Source organism: Chlorocebus sabaeus, chromosome 11, assembly GCF_047675955.1.
Source record: "Chlorocebus sabaeus isolate Y175 chromosome 11, mChlSab1.0.hap1, whole genome shotgun sequence".
In the NCBI taxonomy this organism is placed as follows: Eukaryota; Metazoa; Chordata; class Mammalia; order Primates; family Cercopithecidae; genus Chlorocebus; species Chlorocebus sabaeus.
The window spans coordinates 68,994,627-69,016,519 of NC_132914.1; the positions used below are offsets into that span (position 1 = coordinate 68,994,627).

General features: G+C 39.7%; 1 protein-coding gene across 1 annotated transcript in view; it reads left to right on the forward strand.

Moving 5' to 3' along the window:
• The first annotated feature begins 7,225 nt into the window (after positions 1-7,225).
• RAB21 (RAB21, member RAS oncogene family) overlaps positions 7,226-21,893 on the forward strand; it is a 31,274-nt gene continuing 16,606 nt past the window's right edge. Inside the window, exons 1-2 of the mRNA XM_008004034.3 lie at positions 7,226-7,636; positions 21,665-21,724. Of these exons, the coding sequence (XP_008002225.1) occupies positions 7,484-7,636; positions 21,665-21,724 (213 nt within the window). The 5' untranslated portion in view covers positions 7,226-7,483. The remainder of the gene's footprint in view (positions 7,637-21,664; positions 21,725-21,893) is intronic.

Genomic DNA, 21,893 nt, shown 5'->3' on the forward strand with positions numbered 1-21,893 from the left:
TCTACTCTATGCCTCCTGGTCCATATTAGACACAAGTGAGCTTCACAAAGCTTGTTACCTTCTTGGATTTCATTGAGGAAGGGAGAAATATGCTTCCTTTGGTCTTGGATTCCTCAAAATTACTTGAGATGTTATCATTATGAATATATTGGGCTGCAAATAATAGACAACCCTGCTACAGTAAATTATTATATAAGTTAGGTGTTTTTCTCCAATACAAAATCTAGAGACAGGCAATGCAGGATTAAGAAGGCAACCCAATTGGGAGGCCAAGACGGGTGGATCACGAGGTCAGGAGATCGAGACCATCCTGGCTAACACGGTGAAACCCCGTCTCTACTAAAAACACAAAAAACTAGCCGGGCGAGGTGGCGGGCGCCTGTAGTCCCAGCTACTCGGGAGGCTGAGGCAGGAGAATGGCGTAAACCCGGGAGGCGGAGCTTGCAGTGAGCTGAGATCCGGCCACTGCACTCTAGCCCGGGCGACAGAGCAAGACTCCGTCTCAAAAAAAAAAAAAAAAAAAAAAAAGAAGGCAACCCAAGACTATCTTTCTGCTCTGCTGTCCTTAGTGTGTGATTTTTATTTCATAGTTGCAATACAACTGCTGTAATTCCAAGATTATGAATGCAAGTATATCTTTTTTTTATTTATATAGTAGAGAAAGGTAAGGCAGAAGAGTTTGGAATGTTTGAGCAATATACAGTACCTCCCACAAGAACATTAGCGATGTCTAACTCTACTGCTTTTCCTGTAACTCTCTTTCACTAATACTTATCAATCAAGTAATGACTCTGATGGCTTATGTATTTATATTTTATGTTTTTTTGTTTTAAAAAAAACAAAAAACAGGTGGCTTGGGCTTTGGAAAATCAAAATTTGAAAACTAACAGCTAATATCTTATCAGAATCTCCCCCTCTCCTTTTTATTTAGAGACAGGGTCTTACTCTGTTGCCCAGGCTGGACTGTAGTTGGTACAATCATGGCTCACTATAACCTCAAACTCCTGGGCTCAAGCAATCCTCCTACCCCAGCCTCCTGAATCATTGGGATTACAGATTTGAGCCACCATGCCTGGCCACAATCTCCCTTGATACATAGGATGCCTCATGGTACATAGAAGTATTAGGGGCATATACCCACAGGTTAAAATATAAAAATATTGTCCCACCACAATTCATGCAACAAAGTTTTAAAAAAAATTTTTTGCAGGGACAAGTTTTCACTGTGTTGCCCAGGCTGGTCTCAAACTCCTGGGCTCAAGCAATCCTCCTGCCGCAGCCTCCCAAAGTGCTGTGATTACACGTGTAAGCCACCATGCCTGGCCAATAACACATGTTTATTGAGTGACCACTGTATGTTGGGCACAGTGCTAGGCCCTGAAGACACAATAGTATACCAGATATCAAAGCATCTAATAGAGCTCATAAACATGGAAACAAATAAATATTAGGAGTATGATAAAAAGTATGAAGAAATCTAGATCACTTTAGAAAGTATGCTGAGGGCAATCTCCTTGAGGAAGTGATATTCAAGGTAATATGTGAAGAATATTGAGATTAAGCTAGCCACATAAGAGGAGGCACATAAGAGGAATAGAATGGAGGCGTGTAAGCCTGGAGCATAGTGATGAAAGGGAAGAGCAGTATGAGATGAAGGAGGAAAGTAGGCAACATCTTGATTATGTGGGGAATTCTTAGGTCATGGTAAGGAATTTGAGTTCTGTTTTCACTTGTTTTTTCTAATCTCTGGCTACTGTTTGGAGAAAGATTGCAGTAGGTGGTGGGGACAATTGGAGGTAGGGAGATAAGTTGGAAGGCTATTGCAGTAGCCCAGGAAAACCCTGACAGTGGTTTGGACTAGAGTGGTGGTGGAAATGGAGAGTTGATGGATTCAAGGTCTATTTTGAAAGTAGAATTGACTGGATGTGGGGACATGGTAATCGGATCAGATCATGGTAATCGGTAATCTTACTCTTATGTAAGGAATAAGAGAAAATAAAAAGATGTTGACTGGGTCTTAACTTCAGCAAATAGATGAATGATGTGACCATTTACTGAGATGGGAAAAACCAGGGGAGAAGCAGCTTTTGGAGGAAATTTGAAGGATCCATTTTAAGCATATTGTATTTGAGATGTCTACTTGACACCTAAGTGAAAATGGTAAGTGAGCAATCGCTTATACACACGTGGTACTCAGGAGACAGATTAGAGGTGAAAGATATAAATTTAAAAGACATTAATATACGAGGATATTTCAAGTCATGGGAGTGGATGAGATCACCCAGGGAGACAATTTTACTGGAGAGACCTGAGTCTGGCATCCAACTAACATTTAAAAGTTAAGAATGGGTAAAGGACCCAGAAAAGAGATGGAAAAGAAGTACCCAATGAAGGAGGAGAAAAGGAGAAGATTGCAATGATCTGGAAGACAATAGAGGAGCATGTACCATGAAAAAGAGAGTGGTCAGCTGAGTCGAATCTGCTGAAATGTTAAGAAAGTGAAAGATAAGTATGTCTTGATCTGACTTATCTTCTCCTGGAATAGTTGGGTTAGTTGCTGCTCCTATGTGGTTCCATAGTTCCATGTACATGTTCTATAGTATCACCTGCCATACTTTATTGTAACTGTTTTAATTACCTGTAGCTCTCATTAGATTGTAAGTTCCATGAAGACAGAAGCCATGTCTGACTGAATCACATTTGTAGTACAGTGTCTGGCATATAGTAGAACCTGAATATATATTTTTTCAATGGTAAATGAATGAGTGAAGGATGAATGAACCAGAGTTATACAAAGACCACTGACAATCCTCCATCCCAAATGAAAAATAAGAATTATCTGACTCCTCGACTCTAGCTATTTCATCAAAATTCAACAATTGAGGTCTCTACATGGTTATATGATCATACTGGGATCATATTGGTCTTTTTTTCCCCCCCTTGCAGATGGAGTCTTGCTGTATCATCCAGGCTGGAGTATAGTGGTATGAACATAGCTCACTGTAGTTTTGAACTTCTAGGCTCAATTGATCCTCCCGTACAGCTGGGACTATAGGTGCATGCCACCATGCCTACTTAATTTATTTTCTAAAATTTATTGCAGGGCCAGGCACAGTGGCTCACTCCTATAATTCCAGCACTTTGGGAGGCTGAGGCAGGTGGATCACTTGAGCCCAGGAGTTCAAGACCAGTCTGGGCAACATAGTGAAACCCCATCTCTACAAATACAAATAAATTAGCCAGGCAGGTTGGCGTGCAGCTGTAGTACCAGCTACTCAGGAGGCTGAGGTGGGAGGATCACTTGAGCACAGGAGGTCGAGGCTGCAGTGAGCCAAGATTGTGCCACTGCACTCCAGCCTGGGCAACAGAGTGAGACTCTGTCTCAAAAAATATATATTGTAGAGACAGGATCTTGCTATGTTGCTCAGGATGGTCTCAAACGCCTGGCTTCAAGCGATCCTCCTGCCTCAGCCTCCCAAAGTGCTGAGATTACAGGCATGAGCCACCACGCCCAGCCCAGGATAATGGTCTTAATTCACAAGTGTAGTGCAAGAAGAGGGGAGAAAGGAAGAGTCACTCCAAAAACTAGATCTCATATACATTATAAGTAGTCCATAAACTCAACTTTATAACACTGCAAAACTGGTGAGGTTGTTCTTTCCCTCCTATAGTAATAGAGCTGCATTTTACCTCTGTGCAACAATTTTCCCCCATTTGATATTGTGCTACATGTTCATTGTTAACTTGATTTCACCTGTCTAATTATTCCTGTTTTTTTGTTGGGGGAAGAGGAGCTACATGAATTTGCACCCTATCATGCCTCAGTCCTCACCAGTCAGGAATATATTTTGAGTTATGCACTCACTGAAGTGTCCTCACATTTTTGCAGCTCTTCTCTAAGGAGGAACTAGAGTTCTAGTTTTTTGTTTTTTGTTTTTTGTTTTTTGTTTTTTTTTTTGTGGCAGTCCTTGTTAAGTTTATACAGACCAATCATAGTTGACTCTAAGACTGACCTAAATTCTTAGGAGCACAGACTATCCCAGAATTGGCCTGAATTTCTTTCAATCCTTGGACTATTATGGGCTACTTGTTTTCTCACAATATACTTAAGTATGTTTCTTATGGCTGCTGTAACAAATGATCACAAACTTGGTAGCTTAATACAACACACATTTATGCTCTTTTAGTTCTGGAGGTCAGGAGTCAAAACTAGTTTCACTAGGTTAAAATCAGTATATCTGCAGGGCTGAACTCCCTCCAGAGGCTCTAGGGCCTCCTTGTCTTTTCCAGCTCTGGTGGCTGTACGCATTCCTTTGCTTATGGCTACATTGCTCCATAATCTGCCTCTATGGTCACACTGCCTTCTCCTCTTCTGGGTGTGAAGCATCTCTTTCTGCCTCTCTCTTATAAGGATGCTTGTGATTGCAGTTAGTGCCCACCCAGATAATCTCCCCATCTCAAGATCCGTAGCTTAAATCAAAAAGACCCATTTCCTAAATAAGGCAACATTTACAGGCTCCAGGATCTAGGAGCTGATATCTTTAGGGGTCGTTGTCAGCCTATCACAATTTACATCTATATTTACCCACTCTGTGCTCAAAAGTATGCCAACCTACTTATTGTAACCCATGAAAACTTGCACTACCTTCTTAAATGTCAACATAAGCTAAATGTAAAAACTTATTTTAACTTCAAAAATTATTTTGGCTGAGTATGGTGACTTATACCTGTAATTCCAGCACTTTGGGAAGCTGAGGCTGGAGGATTGCTTGAGTCCATGAGTTCAAGACCAGCCTGGGCAACATAGCAAGCCATGCAAGATACCGTCTCTACAAAAAAAAATTTTTTTAAAAATTAACCAGGTGTGGTGGCACACACCTGTAGTCCCAGCTAGTTGGGAGGCCGAGGTGGGAGGATTGCTGGAGCCCAGGAGGTTGAGGTTGCAGTGAGTCATGACTGTGGCACCACACTCCAGCCTGGGCAACAGAGTGAGATTCTGTCTCACAAAAAAATTACTTTGTTTTACAATAAAAAATTTTTTAATTGCTTTGATTTAGTGACAAATGCAAAGTAATGCATTTAGGTTCTTAGATGACCAAGCTGTTACATGATCAAATGCACATGATTTGAACAGTGGTTGAAAGGATTGGCAATATCGAAAAGAAGAAAAGAGAAGACTTAAAGGAAGAACATACAGCTTTCTTCATATGTTTATAGGGAATAGGGATTCGACATGTGCTCTATAAATAGAAACAGAAATAATTAATTGCAGGTGAAGAGAGGCAGATTTCAATCCAATATGAGGAAGTGCTCAGAGAGAACAATGGAAGGTGCTCTCTCAAAATGAAGTTCTTTCCTAGTTCTGGAAGTGTCTATAAATGTGCAAAGGCCCTAAGGGGAGGAATGTGGAGGAGAGAGGTAGAAAATATATCTTTAGATACAATCATGAGGATATTTTATAAAACATAGAGTCTCTTTAATGGTTGGTTCTAAACAAATCTAAAATATTATCCTTCTCCAATTCACTTTTCAAATTATAGCCAGAGTGGTCAAATTTGATTATGTCAGTCCTGTTACAAAAATCCTTCATTTGCTTAAAGACCCTTTCAGTGTTGATCCCCAACTTCCTCATGGTCTCTTCTGGAGTTTTTTCCTCCCTAAATTCTAATCACATTTACAGTTACTCAACTTTAGATGCTCCTTCCTATCTGAAGCCATTGAACATGCTGTTATCTCTCTTTGCAAAGCTCTCCCGTCCTTCCTGCCTAGGTTACTCTTACCCAAAGATAACTTTCTGCAGGGAAAGCTTCTCTAGCATGCTAAATCAGTTGGGTTCCCATATATGCTTGCAAGATACTCTGAACTGTTTCATCAAGATGAAAGCATTTATTGTATAATTGACTATGTTTGTCTCCCCTGATAAAATGTAAGCTCTATGAAGACAGAGACATTTTATCTTGTTGAGCCCAGTGCCTGGCATATGGTGGGTACATTTAAACATTTGTTGAATGAATTAACCAACTCTTTTTTTTTAAAACCTGGTTTGAAGTGTGAAAGAAGTTTGATTTTTTAAAAAATGTTTACCTGACACCAGGTTTCTAGTTACAAATTTTCAGAAATACTAGTATGATTTCTTGGAGGAGTATGGTTTCTTGGAGGCAGGCTGGGCGTGGTGGCTCACACCTGTAATCCCAGCATTTCGGGAGGCCGAGACAGGTGGATCACTTGAGGTCAGAGTTCAAGACCAGCCTGGCCAACATGGTGAAACCTTGTCTCCAAGAAAAATACAAAAATTAGCGGGTCGTGGTGGTGGGCGCTTATGGTCCCAGCTACTCGGGAGCCTGAGGCAGGAGAATCACTTGAACCAAGAGGCAGAGATTGCAGTAAGTCGAGATCACGCCACTGCACTCCAGCCTGGGCGATAGAGCGAGACTCCGTCTCAAAATTAAAAATAAAAACAAATAAAAAAGAATGGGGATGCAGATAAGAAAAAACAAGCAATCATCAAACAAGCTGCCTCAAGGTGGAGTACCATGGAATGTCAGAGGCTTCATGAAAGACAGAAAAACTGAAGAGTCCTTGGGGTTAGGAATTCAGAGGTGGGCAGGTCTTATACAGACCTCGCCCTCAACAAACCTACAGCCTAATAAGAGTCGATAAAATAATTTCCATGGAGTGTGTAAAGCCCTGGTAAAGGAGATATACTGGTGTTAGGAAATACCTAACTTTGTGGGGTGGGGGAATGGAAGGATGGGGGAAGGATTGGGTGGTCAGAGACGCGGTTTAACCTGAGACTTGAAAGATGATGTAGTTGACCACGAGGTCAGAGGAACTGGGAAGCGCTATGATTCGGGATCCCACAGAGAGAGATTCGAGGGCACCTTGACAGATTTGGTTTACAGTGACCTCTGGTGTAAGAGATCATTAGCCTTGTGAACATCCCCTCGGCAAACAACGATGAAGTTCTGCACTTCATTTCACCAGAGGTGGGCTCACCTCAAATTCCTGGTTCCTTATTCCCGCAGGCTCCCACCAACTGCAGAGCAGAGGTGGCTCACAAGCGGCTGGGCTCTGCCCTAGATTGCCAGTAGGCGCTTGACTCACAGCTCCACCCCTGGAGATGCTCCAGAAGCCCCGCCCACGTCCAGGCACGTTCTTCTGTGGCTAGTCGCAGGGGCCGCCCCGGCCGCGGCGCTCACGTGACCCGAGGTGTGACGTAGGAGGAAGGAGACGCCATTAGAGGGAGGCAGAGAGGGATCGTTCTTCGTCTTTCCTCCGGTGCCTGACGTGGTGGGCTGGGGCCCTTCCTTCTCGGACTTTCCGTCAACCCTTCCAGGCCTCGCCCGAGGAGGGAGTGCGGACAGCGCCCGGGTCGGCGGAGCCGGGGTGGTGGGGGCTGAGCCGGCTGTGGTTGTGAAGGCGCTGCCGCGGCTGTGGGGAGGGCGGCGCGACACTCGGGCTCGGGCGGCCGGGAAGCGACGGGATGGCTGCGGCCGGCGGCAGCGGGGCGGCGGCGGCGGGCCGAGCCTACTCGTTCAAGGTGGTGCTGCTGGGGGAAGGCTGCGTGGGGAAGACGTCGCTGGTGCTGCGCTACTGCGAGAACAAGTTTAACGACAAGCACATCACAACTCTGCAGGTGCGGACCTCGGGGAGCGGGAGGGGGCGCCTCAGGGCCCCTACCCCTCCGGGGCTGGGGAAACTTTGCCGCCCCGGTCCCCTGGATCTAGGCTGGTAAATCTCAGGCCTGTCATCTCCGCCTTCGGTTTACCTTTCCGAATTCACTCTGGGGAATCACCAGGTCGGGGCAGCCTGTAGACGCGAGGACAGGCTGGTTGGGAGGGAAGTGGAAGGGCCCTGAAAAGTCCCCAGTGCCCTCCGTGGTGGCTGCGCACGTTGTGGTCCCCGTCCGTGGGCTGTTTTTTTTTCCCCATTTACTGCACTTCCTGGGCCCCAGGTGTCTTCAGCGTTGCAGTCTTCAAATGTTAGCTCCTTTTCTTTGTTTCATAATTAGAAACTTAGCTGCGAAATCGATTTTGCGAATTAGGTGATTTGTAACTTCAGCGCTTACTGATGACTAAGTGTTTATGCAAGTTCCATTTTGTCCTGAGTAACAGGAATGGCAAAAGAGCCATCTCTGGAGGTTTTTTGAAATGACCGCTTGCCCAGGCGTGTTACGCAGTTTCATTGCAGCCTGCGTGGGTCTGACTTGTGGGTCACTCATATTCTGCGAGGTCGATTGACCCACGCTGAAACATCAAGTGAATACTGACCAACAATTGGTCCCCAGACTAAAAGCCGTTGCTGTTACTCATTTTCTTTACCTGTAATAAAAGGCCGGCTTCTACAGGTACATTGGAAAGGTGTTAACATGTTATCATTGATTGAGAGTGAAGCCAGGCCTTTAAGGGAGTTGTACTCTCACCCCACTCTCCCAGAGAAATCAGTTTTCATGTATTAAAAGAAATTTATCCTACTAATTTCACTTATCAATTTGGCCAAAGGCAGTAAAGACTAGTGCACTTTTGAGCCTGATTGTCTAGGTTCATGTCTCACCTCCAACCATTTAACTAGCTGTGTCATACTGGGTAAGTTACTTAACCTGTCTGTGCCTGTTTCTTCTGTTAAAATGGCCATAATGGTAGTATCTAGCTCATAGGGTTGTCAGGATAAATATACAGAAAAAGCCTTGATGACCTGGTCCAGTGTAAGTTGTCTGTCTTTACTGCCCCAACTTGCACAATAGGTCTTAATTAGTAAATGTGTAGTATGTGAGAACATCAACACCACTTAATAGAATGCGTAATCTCCTAATTGTTGTGACTTTGGATGTTTGTTGCTATTATTAAACTGAGTCTAGAATTTACAAGACGCTCTGGCTCTGATTCCATGTTCTATTTTTACTCTTCTGTTTTTACTCGTATGTAAAGCATATCTGAAAAAGTGAGTACCAGGAAACTGCATTAAAAAAAAATCCTTGTACCAGAGCACTAACAAAATTTTAATAATGAATTGTTATTGTTCAGTGTCCCATTAGTGAGAGCCTTGTGTTTTGGATCAAGAAAATTCACTGGACAAATACCCAGGATTGTTTAGAAGTTTAGAGATTTACTTAGGTAAAGTGGTAACAATAGCTAACATTTAGTGAGTTCTTACTGTGCTGATTATTTTGCTTGATTTCTGTCATTTAATTCTTATAACACCCTATGAAGTGGATAGTTTAGTGGATAGCCCTACAGGTGAGGAAACAGGTTTAGTTGAGTAATTTTGCTGACAGTAGTATTACCACAAGTCAGTGGTACAGGAGTGTCCAAGCTCAAATTTGAACCCGTGTCTGACTTCAGATTTTGAGCAATTAAATCACATTACCTCTGGATATTGGTAACTAACCCATCTAGTGTTTTCCTTTATGCAAAGATCTAAGATAAAAGAAAACTATTGTAATTGAGGTCTTCGCGTTTTTTTCAAAGGATAACTTGAATCTTGCCCTTTCACCCAGGCTGAAGTGCAGCAGTCTTCACTCACTGCAACCTCCACCTCCTGGGTCAAGTGATTCTCCTGCATCAACCTCCCAAGCAGCTGGGATTACAGGCACGTGCCACCATGCCTGGCTAATTTTTTTGTATTTTTAGTAGAGATGGGGTTTCACCATGTTGGCCAGGCAGGTCTCGAACTCCTGACCTCAGGTGATTTGCCTGTCTTAGCCTTCCAAAGTGCTGGGATTACAGACGTGAGCCACCGCGCCTGGCCATACCTTTTCATAAATTTCTAAAACATTCTTGAAGCTAAAAGCAAAGTAAAAGTTTTTAAATACATGAAAAGCCACTGCATTCCTACACAGGGGAGGACGAAGTTGTTGTAGATATCCAGTGTTAATATCTGAATTATATTATAGAATTTAGGATTTTGTTGTACACCAATGTATGTAAACAGCAATGTGTCTAATCCCTTTCAGAGATACCAGTTCACCTCATCTTTCTTAACAATTTTTCAGAGGAATTTGATTTATGTGACTTGTAAGACACAGCTTTGTATCTTTTTAATTTCCAAATGGAGAGGAAATGGTGTCAGAAGATATGAGAGGAAGACTTCACCTTTTTTCTTGTCAACAGAGTACCTATCTCTGTAAACTACTTTGTATTTCTATAAAGTACATTCTCATACATTTCAAAGAATTGCAGGATTGACAGGAATTTAAGGTAGTTTATGTATGGATCACTATTTTGGTCTTTTAATGTTTAGTCAAGTGGTTGTCCCCGCCCCTTTTTTTTTTTAACATCTTGCTGGTGAAATGAACTGGTATTATGGAAAGTGGAAAGCTCACTATGTCCTAAGGTGGCCCATTTCATTTAAAATTTTGTTTTGTTTTGTTTTTGAGACAGAGTCTCACTCTTACCACCCAGGCCGGAGTCTAGGGGTACGATCTCAACTCACTGCAACCTCCATCTGGATTCAAGCGATTCTCCTGCCTCAGCCTTCCGAGTAGCTGGGACTCCAGGCGCGTGCCTCCATGCCTGGCTAATTTTTGTATGTTTAGTAGAGATGGGGTTTTGCCATGTTGGCCAGGCTGGTCTGGAACTGCTGACCTCAGGTGATCCACCTGCTTGGCCTCCCAAAGTGCTGGGATTACAGGTGTGAGCCACCACTCCTGGTCCCATTTCATTTTTAGACAGGTCTAATTTCTAATAAGTTTTTCTGTATAGAAAGCCAAAATCTGTTTCCCTGTATTTTTCAGTCCTAATTCTCCCTTCTGAATCTTGGTATCTCATATGACATTCCTTCTGAGAGTTGAAGATGACTATCTAGTCTTCTCTTGGGTAAACAACTCTAGTTCCCTTAACTAGATTTCCAGTGACAGTGACATTGTTTTAAATCCTTTCACTTTTTGTTTTTGGAGGCAGAGTCTTGCTCTGTTTCGCAGGCTGGAGTGCAGTGGTGTTATCATAGCTGCCTGCAGCCTCCAACTCCTGGGATCAAGTAATCCTTCCACCTCAGCCTCCAAGTAGATGGGACCACAGGTGTGCCACAATGCATGGCTAGTTTTTTTCTTTATTTTTAGTAGAGTTGAGGTTTTGCTATGTTGCCCAGGCTGTTCTAGAACTCTGAGCTCAAGCAATCCTCCTGCTTTGGCCTCCTGAAATGCTGAAATTACAGGTATGAGCCACTGTGCATGGCTCTTTCGCTATCTTGTTATCTCTTCTAGACACTGTTTAATCGTTTTCCCTCTTTCCTTAAAGTGTGATTCCTTGAGCTGTAGAAATAATTCCAGGCGTGGTGGTTTGAACTGAACAGAGAATTGCAGGCTATCACCTCACCTGTTGAGAATCCTTTTCCTCAGAATCACAGAAGAAGATTCTGTGAGCTTTTGGGGAAGCTCTCACTTTGGTAAACACTGAATTTGCTGTCAATTGAAACATCTTAGTCTTAATTGCTTCAAAAAAAAAAAAAGCATTATTTGTATCTCTCAAATTCTCTTTTCTTTGGTATTGTAGTTAAGCTTTTTCTTTTGTTTCTAATACACTTGACCCATTAAGGTTGACTTTGGTAGATTTACTCCAGTAGGTAAGCCTGTTAATGTCCTTTTTAATTTGGATTCTGTAATTCACGAAACACTGACTGGGCTCCTGTGGACCAGGCACTGGGTTGGGTCCTGGACATGCAAAGAATAAGGTGTGGAATCTACTGTCTGGATTAGCTACTTTTTAACTTTGCCATCTGGAAGTTAGGTAAGAATGCCTTTAATATTCCCAACAGGTCATTATTAAAGACTTTGAAAGAAAGCAGGGAGAGAGAGGGCCAAGTACAAAGCTCTGTAGCAAGTCTTACTATAGTCCAGTGATGCATGACCGGAAGTTCTATTTTCTGTAGACATATAGAATCTTAGGGAGGGTACAGGCCATCCCCTCCTCCTTCCCTTGAGTAAGAAACAGTTATTAATGGAGTGCTATACATATCAATAATAATGGAAGACTGACTCTATGGGCTACTACCTAGTGGACACAAATCCCTTAATAAAATGTTAACAATTACTCCAGCATTGCAGTACTCCTTTTTGCTCAAGCCACATCTGTCTTGCCCACAAGGTTATCATGAGATGCTTTGTCAAATTCTTGCAGAAGACAAGATACGCTGTTTCTGCAGTACTCAGATATATGAGGAGGCCATATAATGTGATGAAAAGAGAATGGACTTTGAAGTTAGACTGGGGTTTGAATTCTTACTCTTACTTCATAGCCCATCATTATCCTGACAGGATATTCTAATGCCTGTAAGCGAGCTCCTTTTCTGTAAAATGGGAGTACCTTACTTATAGGACTTTATGTGGATTACATGGACAGCCATCATGTGTAAAGCTCCTAGCACAGAGCCTGGCACATGTTTGTTTAATAAATGTTTGCTGTTTGCTGTTAAATGAATAGATGATGCTAGATTTATGTTTTTCTTTCAAGGTAATTCAGTCAAAAAAGGTAATGGGATTATTTTCACGTGAATTATTTTGAGAACTCATGCTGTCTCTGAGGGGTCATTACATTGTAAAATTGCTTATAGATTAGATAAATATTTTTAAAATAAAGCAAATCCATTCTGGTGTTTTCACTGATATCTACATTTCTGCAATTCACTTTCTTTTTTTCTTTCTTTTCTTTTTTTTGATTGTGACATTTGCCATACTTTGGTGTTTTAGTGTGGCCCTCTTTTTCCAGAGCTGCTCCAAGGTTACTGGTAGTTATGGAGTAATCCTGTAGGTAAGCTCTCTTAACTTATATAGAGTCCCCAAGCTCTCATGTGGTTTCCTCGCTGGTTTGAGGCTTTGATAAATTTGGCAGAAGTAAGAAAGACAATTGGAGTGAGGGAGTACTACTGTTTCTCTGGAATTTGTGAAGGCAATACTGTTGAATCTATGCAGTTAAATTCAAGAAACATTTATTTTATACATGGTATATGTCAAACATTGTATTAGCTGGGGAATATAAAGATGAGCAGGGTACTTTAAATATCAGTTACTTTTCTTGACTTTATTCTTAAAGGATTGTGCCATTTTGGTTTTAACCACTTCCTCAATTTGGTATGCCCTCTTTATATCTGTGTTTCTAGGTTATGTACTCCTTTTTTTTTTTCCCCCTTATTGAAGGTGCTTATTGAAGATTAATCGAGATCAACAGTCCCCTTTCTTTTTAGAGTCCCAACTATAGAATTCTGCCTGTCTCCTGAAGTCTAGGATAGGTGCCTGGGTGATTAGCAAAGTAGTGCTATAAGGTTGGCTAGGCAGGTAGTACCCTGACAGTCTGGCAAATGAGGAAACTAAGACTTGGATTCAGCCGGGTGCGGTGGCTCGCACCTATAATCCCATGCTTTGGGAGGATGAGGTGGGAGGATTGCTTGAGGACACAAGTTCAAGACCAGCATGGGTGACGTAGCAAGACTCCATCTCTAGTTAAAAAAAACAAAAAACAAAAAACAGCTGGGCATGGTGGTGCACACTCATATTCCTGGATACTCAGGAGGCTGAGGCTGGTGGATCACTTGCGCCTAAGAAGTTGAGGCAGCAGTGAGCTATGATTGTGCCACTGCACTCTAGCTAGGTCACGGAGTGAGACTCTGTCTCTTAAAAAATAAAAAATACTTGAATTAAATTTCCAAGGTCCCACAAATGGAAATGGTGTACCAGCTAAGCATAGTGGCCCAGTAATCCCAGCACTTTGAGAGGCATAGGGAGGAGGATAGCTGGAGCCCAGGAGTTTAAGACCAACCTGGGCAACATAGCGAGACCCTGTTTTTAAAAAATAAAAATAAAAGGGCCAGGCATGGTGGCTCACGCCTGTAAGCCCAGCACTTTGGGAGGCTAAGGTGGGTGGATCACCTGAGGTCAGGAGTTCAAGACCAGCCTGGCCAACATGGTGAAACCTCGTCTCTACAAAAATACAAAAATTAGCTGGGCATGATGCTGGATACCTGTAATCCCAGCTACTCGGGAGACTAAGGAAGGAGCATCACTTGAACCTGGGAGGCAAAGGTTACTGTGAGCCAAGATTGCACCGTTGTACTCCAGCCTGGGTGACAGAGCAAGACTCCATCTCAAAAAAATAAAAATAAAATAGTAAAAAATAAATCAATAAATTTAAAAAATAGAAATGGTGTGCTTTTTTTTTCTTAAGCCTAGTCTACTGCTTTTTTAAAGTAAATCAGTGGTTTTACATTTTGCATCATAGTCTTAGTCTAGGAATCTTGGTTTCTTTGTTTGCACAAAGAATATTTTGAGTGTTCAGAGTGTCTTTTAAGTATCCTTGAAAGCCACATTACTGTTGATTTAAGTGATTTATTATAATATCTTCATATAGTATAATAATTGAAGTTATTTTTAAAATCTTTTTGCCCTTAGTATTTTATGGAAGTTTGGGTGATTTTACTTAAGAAATGAGTTTTTCTGAATGTGGCCACAAATTTCTATATCTGACTGCCATTTTCTGCTTTGTGCTTTTGAGTTACTCTTTAAATGTGATTCTTTGACTTTCCTTTTGAAAGTCTTTATTTGGACTCTTAAACTAATTAAAATCCTTGTTTTTAGGAACTAAGAAGAAGTGTGGAAATATTCAAGCACCTAGCTTAGGTTTTTTTTTTTTTTTTCCTTTTTTTTTTCTCTGAGATGGAGTATCACTCTTTCGCCCAGGCTGGAGTGGAGTGGCATGATCTTGGTTCACTGCAACCTTTGCCCCCTGGGTTCAAGCAATTCTCCTGCCTCAGCCTCCCAAGTAGCTGGGATTACGGGTGCCCACCGTAGCGTGCAGTTAATTTTGTATTTTTAGTAGAAATGGGGTTTCACCTTTTTGGTCAGGCTGGTCTTGAACTCCTGACCTCAGGTGATCCACCCACCTTGGCCTCCCAAAATGTTGGGATTACAGGAATGAGCCACTGCGCCCGGCTTAGCTTAGTTTTTTGATAGCTAATTTTTATTGCCTTGCTAGAGAGGGCCAATTTTATAAATTAACCTGCCTGAATTCTGTCATGTCTTAAGTCTGGAAGTGGTAATGCTTTATTCATTTATTTTTTTATTTTATTTTAAAAATTGACAATTGTACATTCTTTAAATACTTAAATCTGTACCAGTATTAGCAACTAGCAAGAATATTTATTTTGCACACACACACTCTCTCTTACTCATACACTCCCCCACCCTAGGCCCCCAATTAATGAAGTCTATTGAATTTAGTTGATACTAGATAAAGCCAGGAAAGTATTTGTTCACAGTGTAGTTACTATGTTGCTTTCAACAGATACCTTATAGTTGTTAACTACTACTTTAGGTGGTTTGCTTTGCCAGAACAGTAGTTAGCAAGCACAGCAAATGGTCTGGCTAAGAGAACCAAAAAATTGATTAAACAAGTTATGAACAGACTTTAATTTGGCAGATATATTTTTTTCCCTATTATTTCTTAGTAATCCTTTTCTTTTTAGGTTTTTAAATTTTTAATTTTTTTCCTCCTCCCTGTGATTACCTGTCAATTTTTTTTTTTAATAGCATTTTCTTTTTTTTTTGGTCATCCACCATGATTTCCGGTAAGCAGTTGGGTAAACAAGAATCAGGCGTTAATACAAGTTACAGATGACAACCTGAGCTAATAAGATTGTTAATTTTTTAATCTCACTAAAGCATAGGAGATGAAATAATTGGGATTAGAAGATGTACTGGCGAAATAACTCAGGATTTGAAGGAGATAGGGTGGAAAATGTGCCATTACTTACTTGGATCCTTGCTAGTAATATTTTGTGCCTACCCTGAGAATATTTGGGGAGGTTAGGGTCCAAGAACACTTACTGTCCAAGTGGAGGAGTGCCAGGTTAAGAAATGTGTGTATATTCTAGAATAGTTAGCTTTGTACAGTGGAAAAACTATTGTGGAGTCAGACAAGCTTCCACCCACTGCAGCACCCAGCTGAGTTGTCTGACCTTCCGTGAGTCACTGTATTTTTTTAAATATATCAGGTTCACAGCTGTAAAGTAAGACTAAGTATCTGCTTCACAGAGTTGTTGAAAATTAAATGAAAAAGCCCAAGCACAGTGCTTGGCACACAGTATGGTTGTTTTTTGTTTTTTTTGTTTGTTTGTTTTTTCCACCTTCCTATAGTCCTAGAACCCTTTGAATTGGCTATTGTTCAATGTCACTCTCCCTCCTTCCCTTTGTACACTGGGGGTTCTTTACCGAGATGTTGCCAGGCATTTGTAAATCTCTTGGAAGTACATGGGAATTGTTTTTAGTATGTGCATATGAGGGTGTTTTGGGGAGTTAGTAGGTTCATGGCTTTCTTCATATTCTTAAAGAAGTTTGTAATTACTTCTCCCACCTTCACTACCATGTAAGAATTAAGAACCACTGCTCCAGAGTAATTTATAACTTCAGTGGTATCTCAGTAGTCTGGCCAAATTAAGTGTGCCTGGTAGAGGTGATTAAAAAAGAAAAGACAAATTTCAGCCTTTTGATTGTTTTCTGCTATCTTTTTTTATAAATTAATTTTTATTTTTATTTCAATAGTTTTGGGGGTATAGGTGTTTTTTGTTACATGGATAAGTTCTTCAGTGGTGATTTCTGAGATTTTGGTGTACCTGAGCAGTGTACACCATGTTCAATATGTAGTGTTTTATCCCATACCCTCCTCCAAACTTTCCTCCTTGAGTACCCAAAGTCCATGATACCATTCTTATACCTTTGCATCCTCATAGCTTAGGTCTCACTTGTAAGTGAGAACATACAATATTTGGTTTTCCATTCCTGAGCTACTTCACTTAGAATAATGGCTTCCAGCTCCATCCAAGTTGCTGTAAAAGACATTATTTCATTCCTTTTTATGGCTGAGTAGTATTCTATGGTATATATATACTGCATTTTCTTTATTCACTTGTTAGTTGATGGACACTCAGGTTGGTTCCATATCTTTGCAATTGTGAATTGTGAATCGTGCTGCAATAAACTGTGCATGTGACTTTTTCATATGATGGCTTCTTTTCTTTTGGGTAGATACTCAGTAGTGGGATTGCTGGATCAAATGATAGTTTTATAATACTTTTAGTTCTTTAAGTAATCTCCATCCTGTTTTCCATAGTGGTGGTTCTAGTTTACATTCCCACCAGCAGTGTAAAACTGTTCCCCTTTGGTCACATCCACACTAGCATCTATTGTTATATTGACTTTTTAATTATGGCCATTCTTGCAGGAGTAAGGGGTGTCTCATTGTGATTTTAATTTGCATTTCCCTGATAATTAGTCATGTTGAGTATTTTTTCATATGTTTGTTGGCTATTTGTATATCTTCTTTTAAGAATTGTCTTTTCATGTCCTTTGCCCACTTTTTGATGGGATTATTTGTTTTTTTCTTGCTGATATGTTTGAGTTCCTTGTAGATTCTGGATATTAGTCTTTTGTTGGATGCTTAGTTTACGAACATTTTCTCCCACTCTGGATTGTCTGTTTACTCTGCTGGTTATTTATTTTGCTGTGCAGAAGCATTTTAGTTCAATTAGATCCCATTTATTCATTTTTGTTTTGTTGCATTTGCTTTTGGGGTGTTAGTCATGAATTCTTTGTCTAAGCCAGTGTCTAGAAGAGTTTTTCCAATGTTATCCTCTAGAATTTTTATGGTTTCAGGTCTTAGATTTAAGTCTTTGATCCATCTTGAGTTGATTTTTATATAAGGTGAGAGATGAGGATCCAGTTTCATTCTTCTACATGTGGCTTGCTGGTTTTCCCAGCGCCATTTGTTAAATAGGCTATCTTTTCCCAAATTTCTGTTTTTATGTGCTTTGTCGAAGATCAGGTGGGTGTATTTGGCTTTATTTCTGGGTTCTCTATTGTTCCATTGGTCTACGTGCCTATTTTTATACCTGTTTGCTGCTATCTTGATGTTTCAGCTTTCTTCTTAAATATATTCATAATTTTAGAGCAGGGCTTAAGTTTTTCATTATGAAGGAAAAGAAAAATGTACTAGGGATCCTTTGATAATATGCATCATATATCTGAGTTAAAATAATTTGATTAGTAAGGAAACTTAGGAGCCTATCTCCTACTAAATTGAATTATACCTGCATCGATTTACCAGGGCATATTGTAGATGTGCTTATCTATAACAACAGTATTTGACTGTCTATTATAGGCAGGGTACTATGACTTTCCCCACTTCTTCCACAAGAGAGGAGGTGTTAGAGAACTCAGATCTTAGTCTGGGAAGTATCGTAGCATAGTAGTTACAATTACTATCTGGAGCCAAACTGCCTGGGATTTCAAATGGCACTGTGTCACTTACTGTGTGACCTTGGGCAAGATATTTACCCTCCTTATGCCTCATTTTCCACGTCTGTAATACATAGATAACAATTATTTCTGACTCACAGGGCATTATTGGCACCTGAGAATTAAATGAATTAATATTTGAGAAGCTCTTGGAACACTGCCCATTTCATTGTAAGTGCTGTAAAAATGTTAAATAAAAATATATAATCTAGTTAACAGAATACTTACACCCATGAAAAGATAATTTATAGTATAAGATAGTATAAGCTGCAGTAAATGTAGAGTTGATTCCCTAAAATTCTTTAGGATAGGAAAATTTAGTGTGCATTGCATGCATGAGTATAAGAGAACATGAAATTTCAGGGAAAAAGAGCCATATTTGGATAAGTGGAATTTAGATAGAGAACAGAGAATAGGCCCAGATTAGAGGGGAATTTTATGGGCAGAAGAATTGAAGAGGATGCAAAAAAGCCATACAAGTTGGAGAATAAGTAAAGAAATATTGGAAGCTATCGTAAGAAGATAGATGTAGACACATTGTGGAAGTCTTTGGATATAAAGTTAAGGCTTTGATACTTTTAATTGTAAATGCAGGCTCCCCAACTTTTATAAAGAAGCAGCTTATTAATGATTTTGTGAAAAGTGCATAGCACAGTACTTGGCAGAAAATGAACATTTAATAAATGTTAGCTCATATTAGCAGCAGTAGTAGAAATGACTGTCTAGTGTTTTTACTGCATGGATGGGCTATTTTTGTGAATTTTTAACTACTTACCTATTAATTGAACACAGATAATTTCATTGTTTTTGTTTTTCTGTATAATCAATGTTGTGATATGTACCCTTTCCGTAAAAGTGTTTTGTGTATCCATAGTTCCTTAGGGGAGACTTAATACTGTCCTTTAAATTTACCATGGGAGAGTGGTGGAAAATTTCGGAGGGGACAGTAGAAAAGAAATGAGGGAGCTTTACCAACTCTGATGCACTCCCTTCTTCTGAGAAATCTCTACAACACTCATGACCAAAAGGTTATGATATTAGCTGTCAGCAGGGATATTGAAGCATACTTATTAAAAATGATAACCTATCAGGGAATCCTTCGATGAGTTGTAAGTTGTTGTTGTTGTTTTTTTTAACCAGGGAAGCTTTGGGAAGATAATATGGCGTGCAGAGTAGGGTGTGAGGTGAACCAGAGGTATTTATGTTATGACATAATAAGAGACTTGTGGTCATAGACCCCAGAGGAAATGTGAAGGCAAGGCTTGGTAGATTTTGGAAGCATATAGACTGACAAGGGTTTAAGAAGATATTTTTAAGGTTCTAAACTTCAATGAGAAGGCAAATGTGATCAAAATACTAAAATCAGAATGAAAATCCAATTTTGGGGAGAAGATTGGTTCAATCTTACATGTATTTGAAAAAGAGGCATTTAAATTGACCTATCCATTAAATATTCGGATAGGATTCAGATTTTGTTTTTTTTCCGTATGGCATTAATACTGAAACCATGAAAATGATTGAGTTCAGATAAATTACACAGCTAGTATGTAGCAAAGCTGAGATTCAGATCCACAGGTTCTGCTCCAAAGTTCTTATTCTTAGCCCCTATGCTAGCATAAATGGGAGAAGTCATTCATTGTCATAACATGTATTTGGTCTTTGCATTTTTCAGGTTAATTTGCTGTTTTGGCATTTAATTTATTTTTCTCCTTTTCTGTATAATTTTTATTTTATTTACTAAAATATCTTGAGGATAGCTGGGGCCTTGAGGGCAGACATACATGTGTTTGAACCCAGCTCTGCAATTTATATTTATCTGTAGACTCCTTAGTTAATCACTGCATCCAGTGCCCTTTTCTTAGTTCTAATTTTCTGTGGTGTGCCCATAGCAAAAAGACCTTCCTGAAATTGAGATTTCTTGCGTTTCTTTCCTTCAGTAATTCACTATCCTGACTTTTTATCTGTTTCACCTTTTTTGTACTTACTTCTATATAAATACACCTAAATGTGACTGTCTCTACACAGGTCTTAACTCACCTCTCTATTCCTTTTTTTAAACTTGTCAGCTGACTCTGGATTCTGGATATATTTTGTCTTCAGTAACTCTTGATTCTATTCTTTCTTTCCTATCTTCATGGTCTTAGTTCAGACCTCCTTTTTTATATTTTTCCCTAATTTTGTAATAGTGTTCTTTCTACCTGTCTTTTCTAGTCCAACCTCCCTTCCTATCCCAGGGTCATTCTCTTAAAATATAGATCTGTTTCCCCATTGTTTGAAACCATTCAGTGATTCTCCATTGTCAGTAGTCCTGTGTGTTCAAACAGTTGTTCTTTAGGATGAATTAGGTATTTTTCTAGGAAAAAAAGGTTCAGTGCTATACAGAAGAAAATCAGGGAAAAAGAGTTCAAATGAATTTGGGAAATGCTTGTATAAATACAGTCAGCTAGCCTTCTGTTTAGCAGCATCCTAATGTGTTAATGTGCATTGTTAGTGTATAAAAATCAATAAATAGCATTTCCAAAGTATACCTAGCATGTGTGTGTCTAAATACATGTCTGGTGTCTTAGAACAGGTTTTATTGAGACTATAAGGTAAAGTCCATCTATGTAGTCTCATCTCTGGTATTGACCATACCCACTTGGAGTTCCCTGGGGGATGGGGTCATGTGTTTGAGGCTTCGGTGGCATCACTCATCTATCAGAAAAAACCCCTACTGCTCCTAAAGGGGAGATCATTACCTTCTCTCTGAAGCCTTCTTTGACTCATTCAGACAACTGTTACACTTCCTTTCTCAGTGCTATCTTTACAGTGTATTTGGCAAACCCTCCATTTTAGCAGTTATCACATGGAATTGTAATTCTCTTTATTTTTGTTTCTCTAATAGAGTATGAAAGCTAGAACCATGTCCTTTCATTTCTCTGACTTTAATGTTTAGGATAATTACTGAATATATGTTAAACAATTGAGTTATGAAGTAATTGTGGAACCATTTTGAATAATATTGATATTTGTACATTAAGTAAACCACCAGTAAACATTTATTTTATCTTAGAAATCTCTTAAACTCTTTTTGTGAGTAGATAAGGTAGCATCAAATTAAATGCTCTAGGGAAAATTTTGTTCCACTTAGATAAGGAAAAATATTAAGAAAAAAGTACTTATTTTCTATGTATTTTTAATAACCTATGTTCAGAAAACATGATTTTTTTTAGGTAAAAATGTAAATAGTATCTTTAATGAAACAATTTCGATCATTAATTTGAAACTCAGTGATTACTTTTTCTCCCAGATAACTTTTACATTGAGATGATTCATTCATCTATAGTTGTTAGGATAAAGAACCTTATTTTATATGAAACATTGTTTAATGTATATTTCTCTTTTTAGGCATCATTCTTAACAAAGAAGTTAAATATTGGTGGGAAAAGAGTAAACCTTGCCATATGGGTAAGTGAACTTTTTCAACTATTATGCATGGAGGCTTCTTCCTTTTTTCTTTTTTTTTTAAGTTTATTGGAGCTTAGCCACAACCTTTTTTTTTTTTTAAATTAAAAATAATCTTAAAATCTGGTTGAGAATTATATCTGGAATATAATTGAATACTTGAATATTGCTG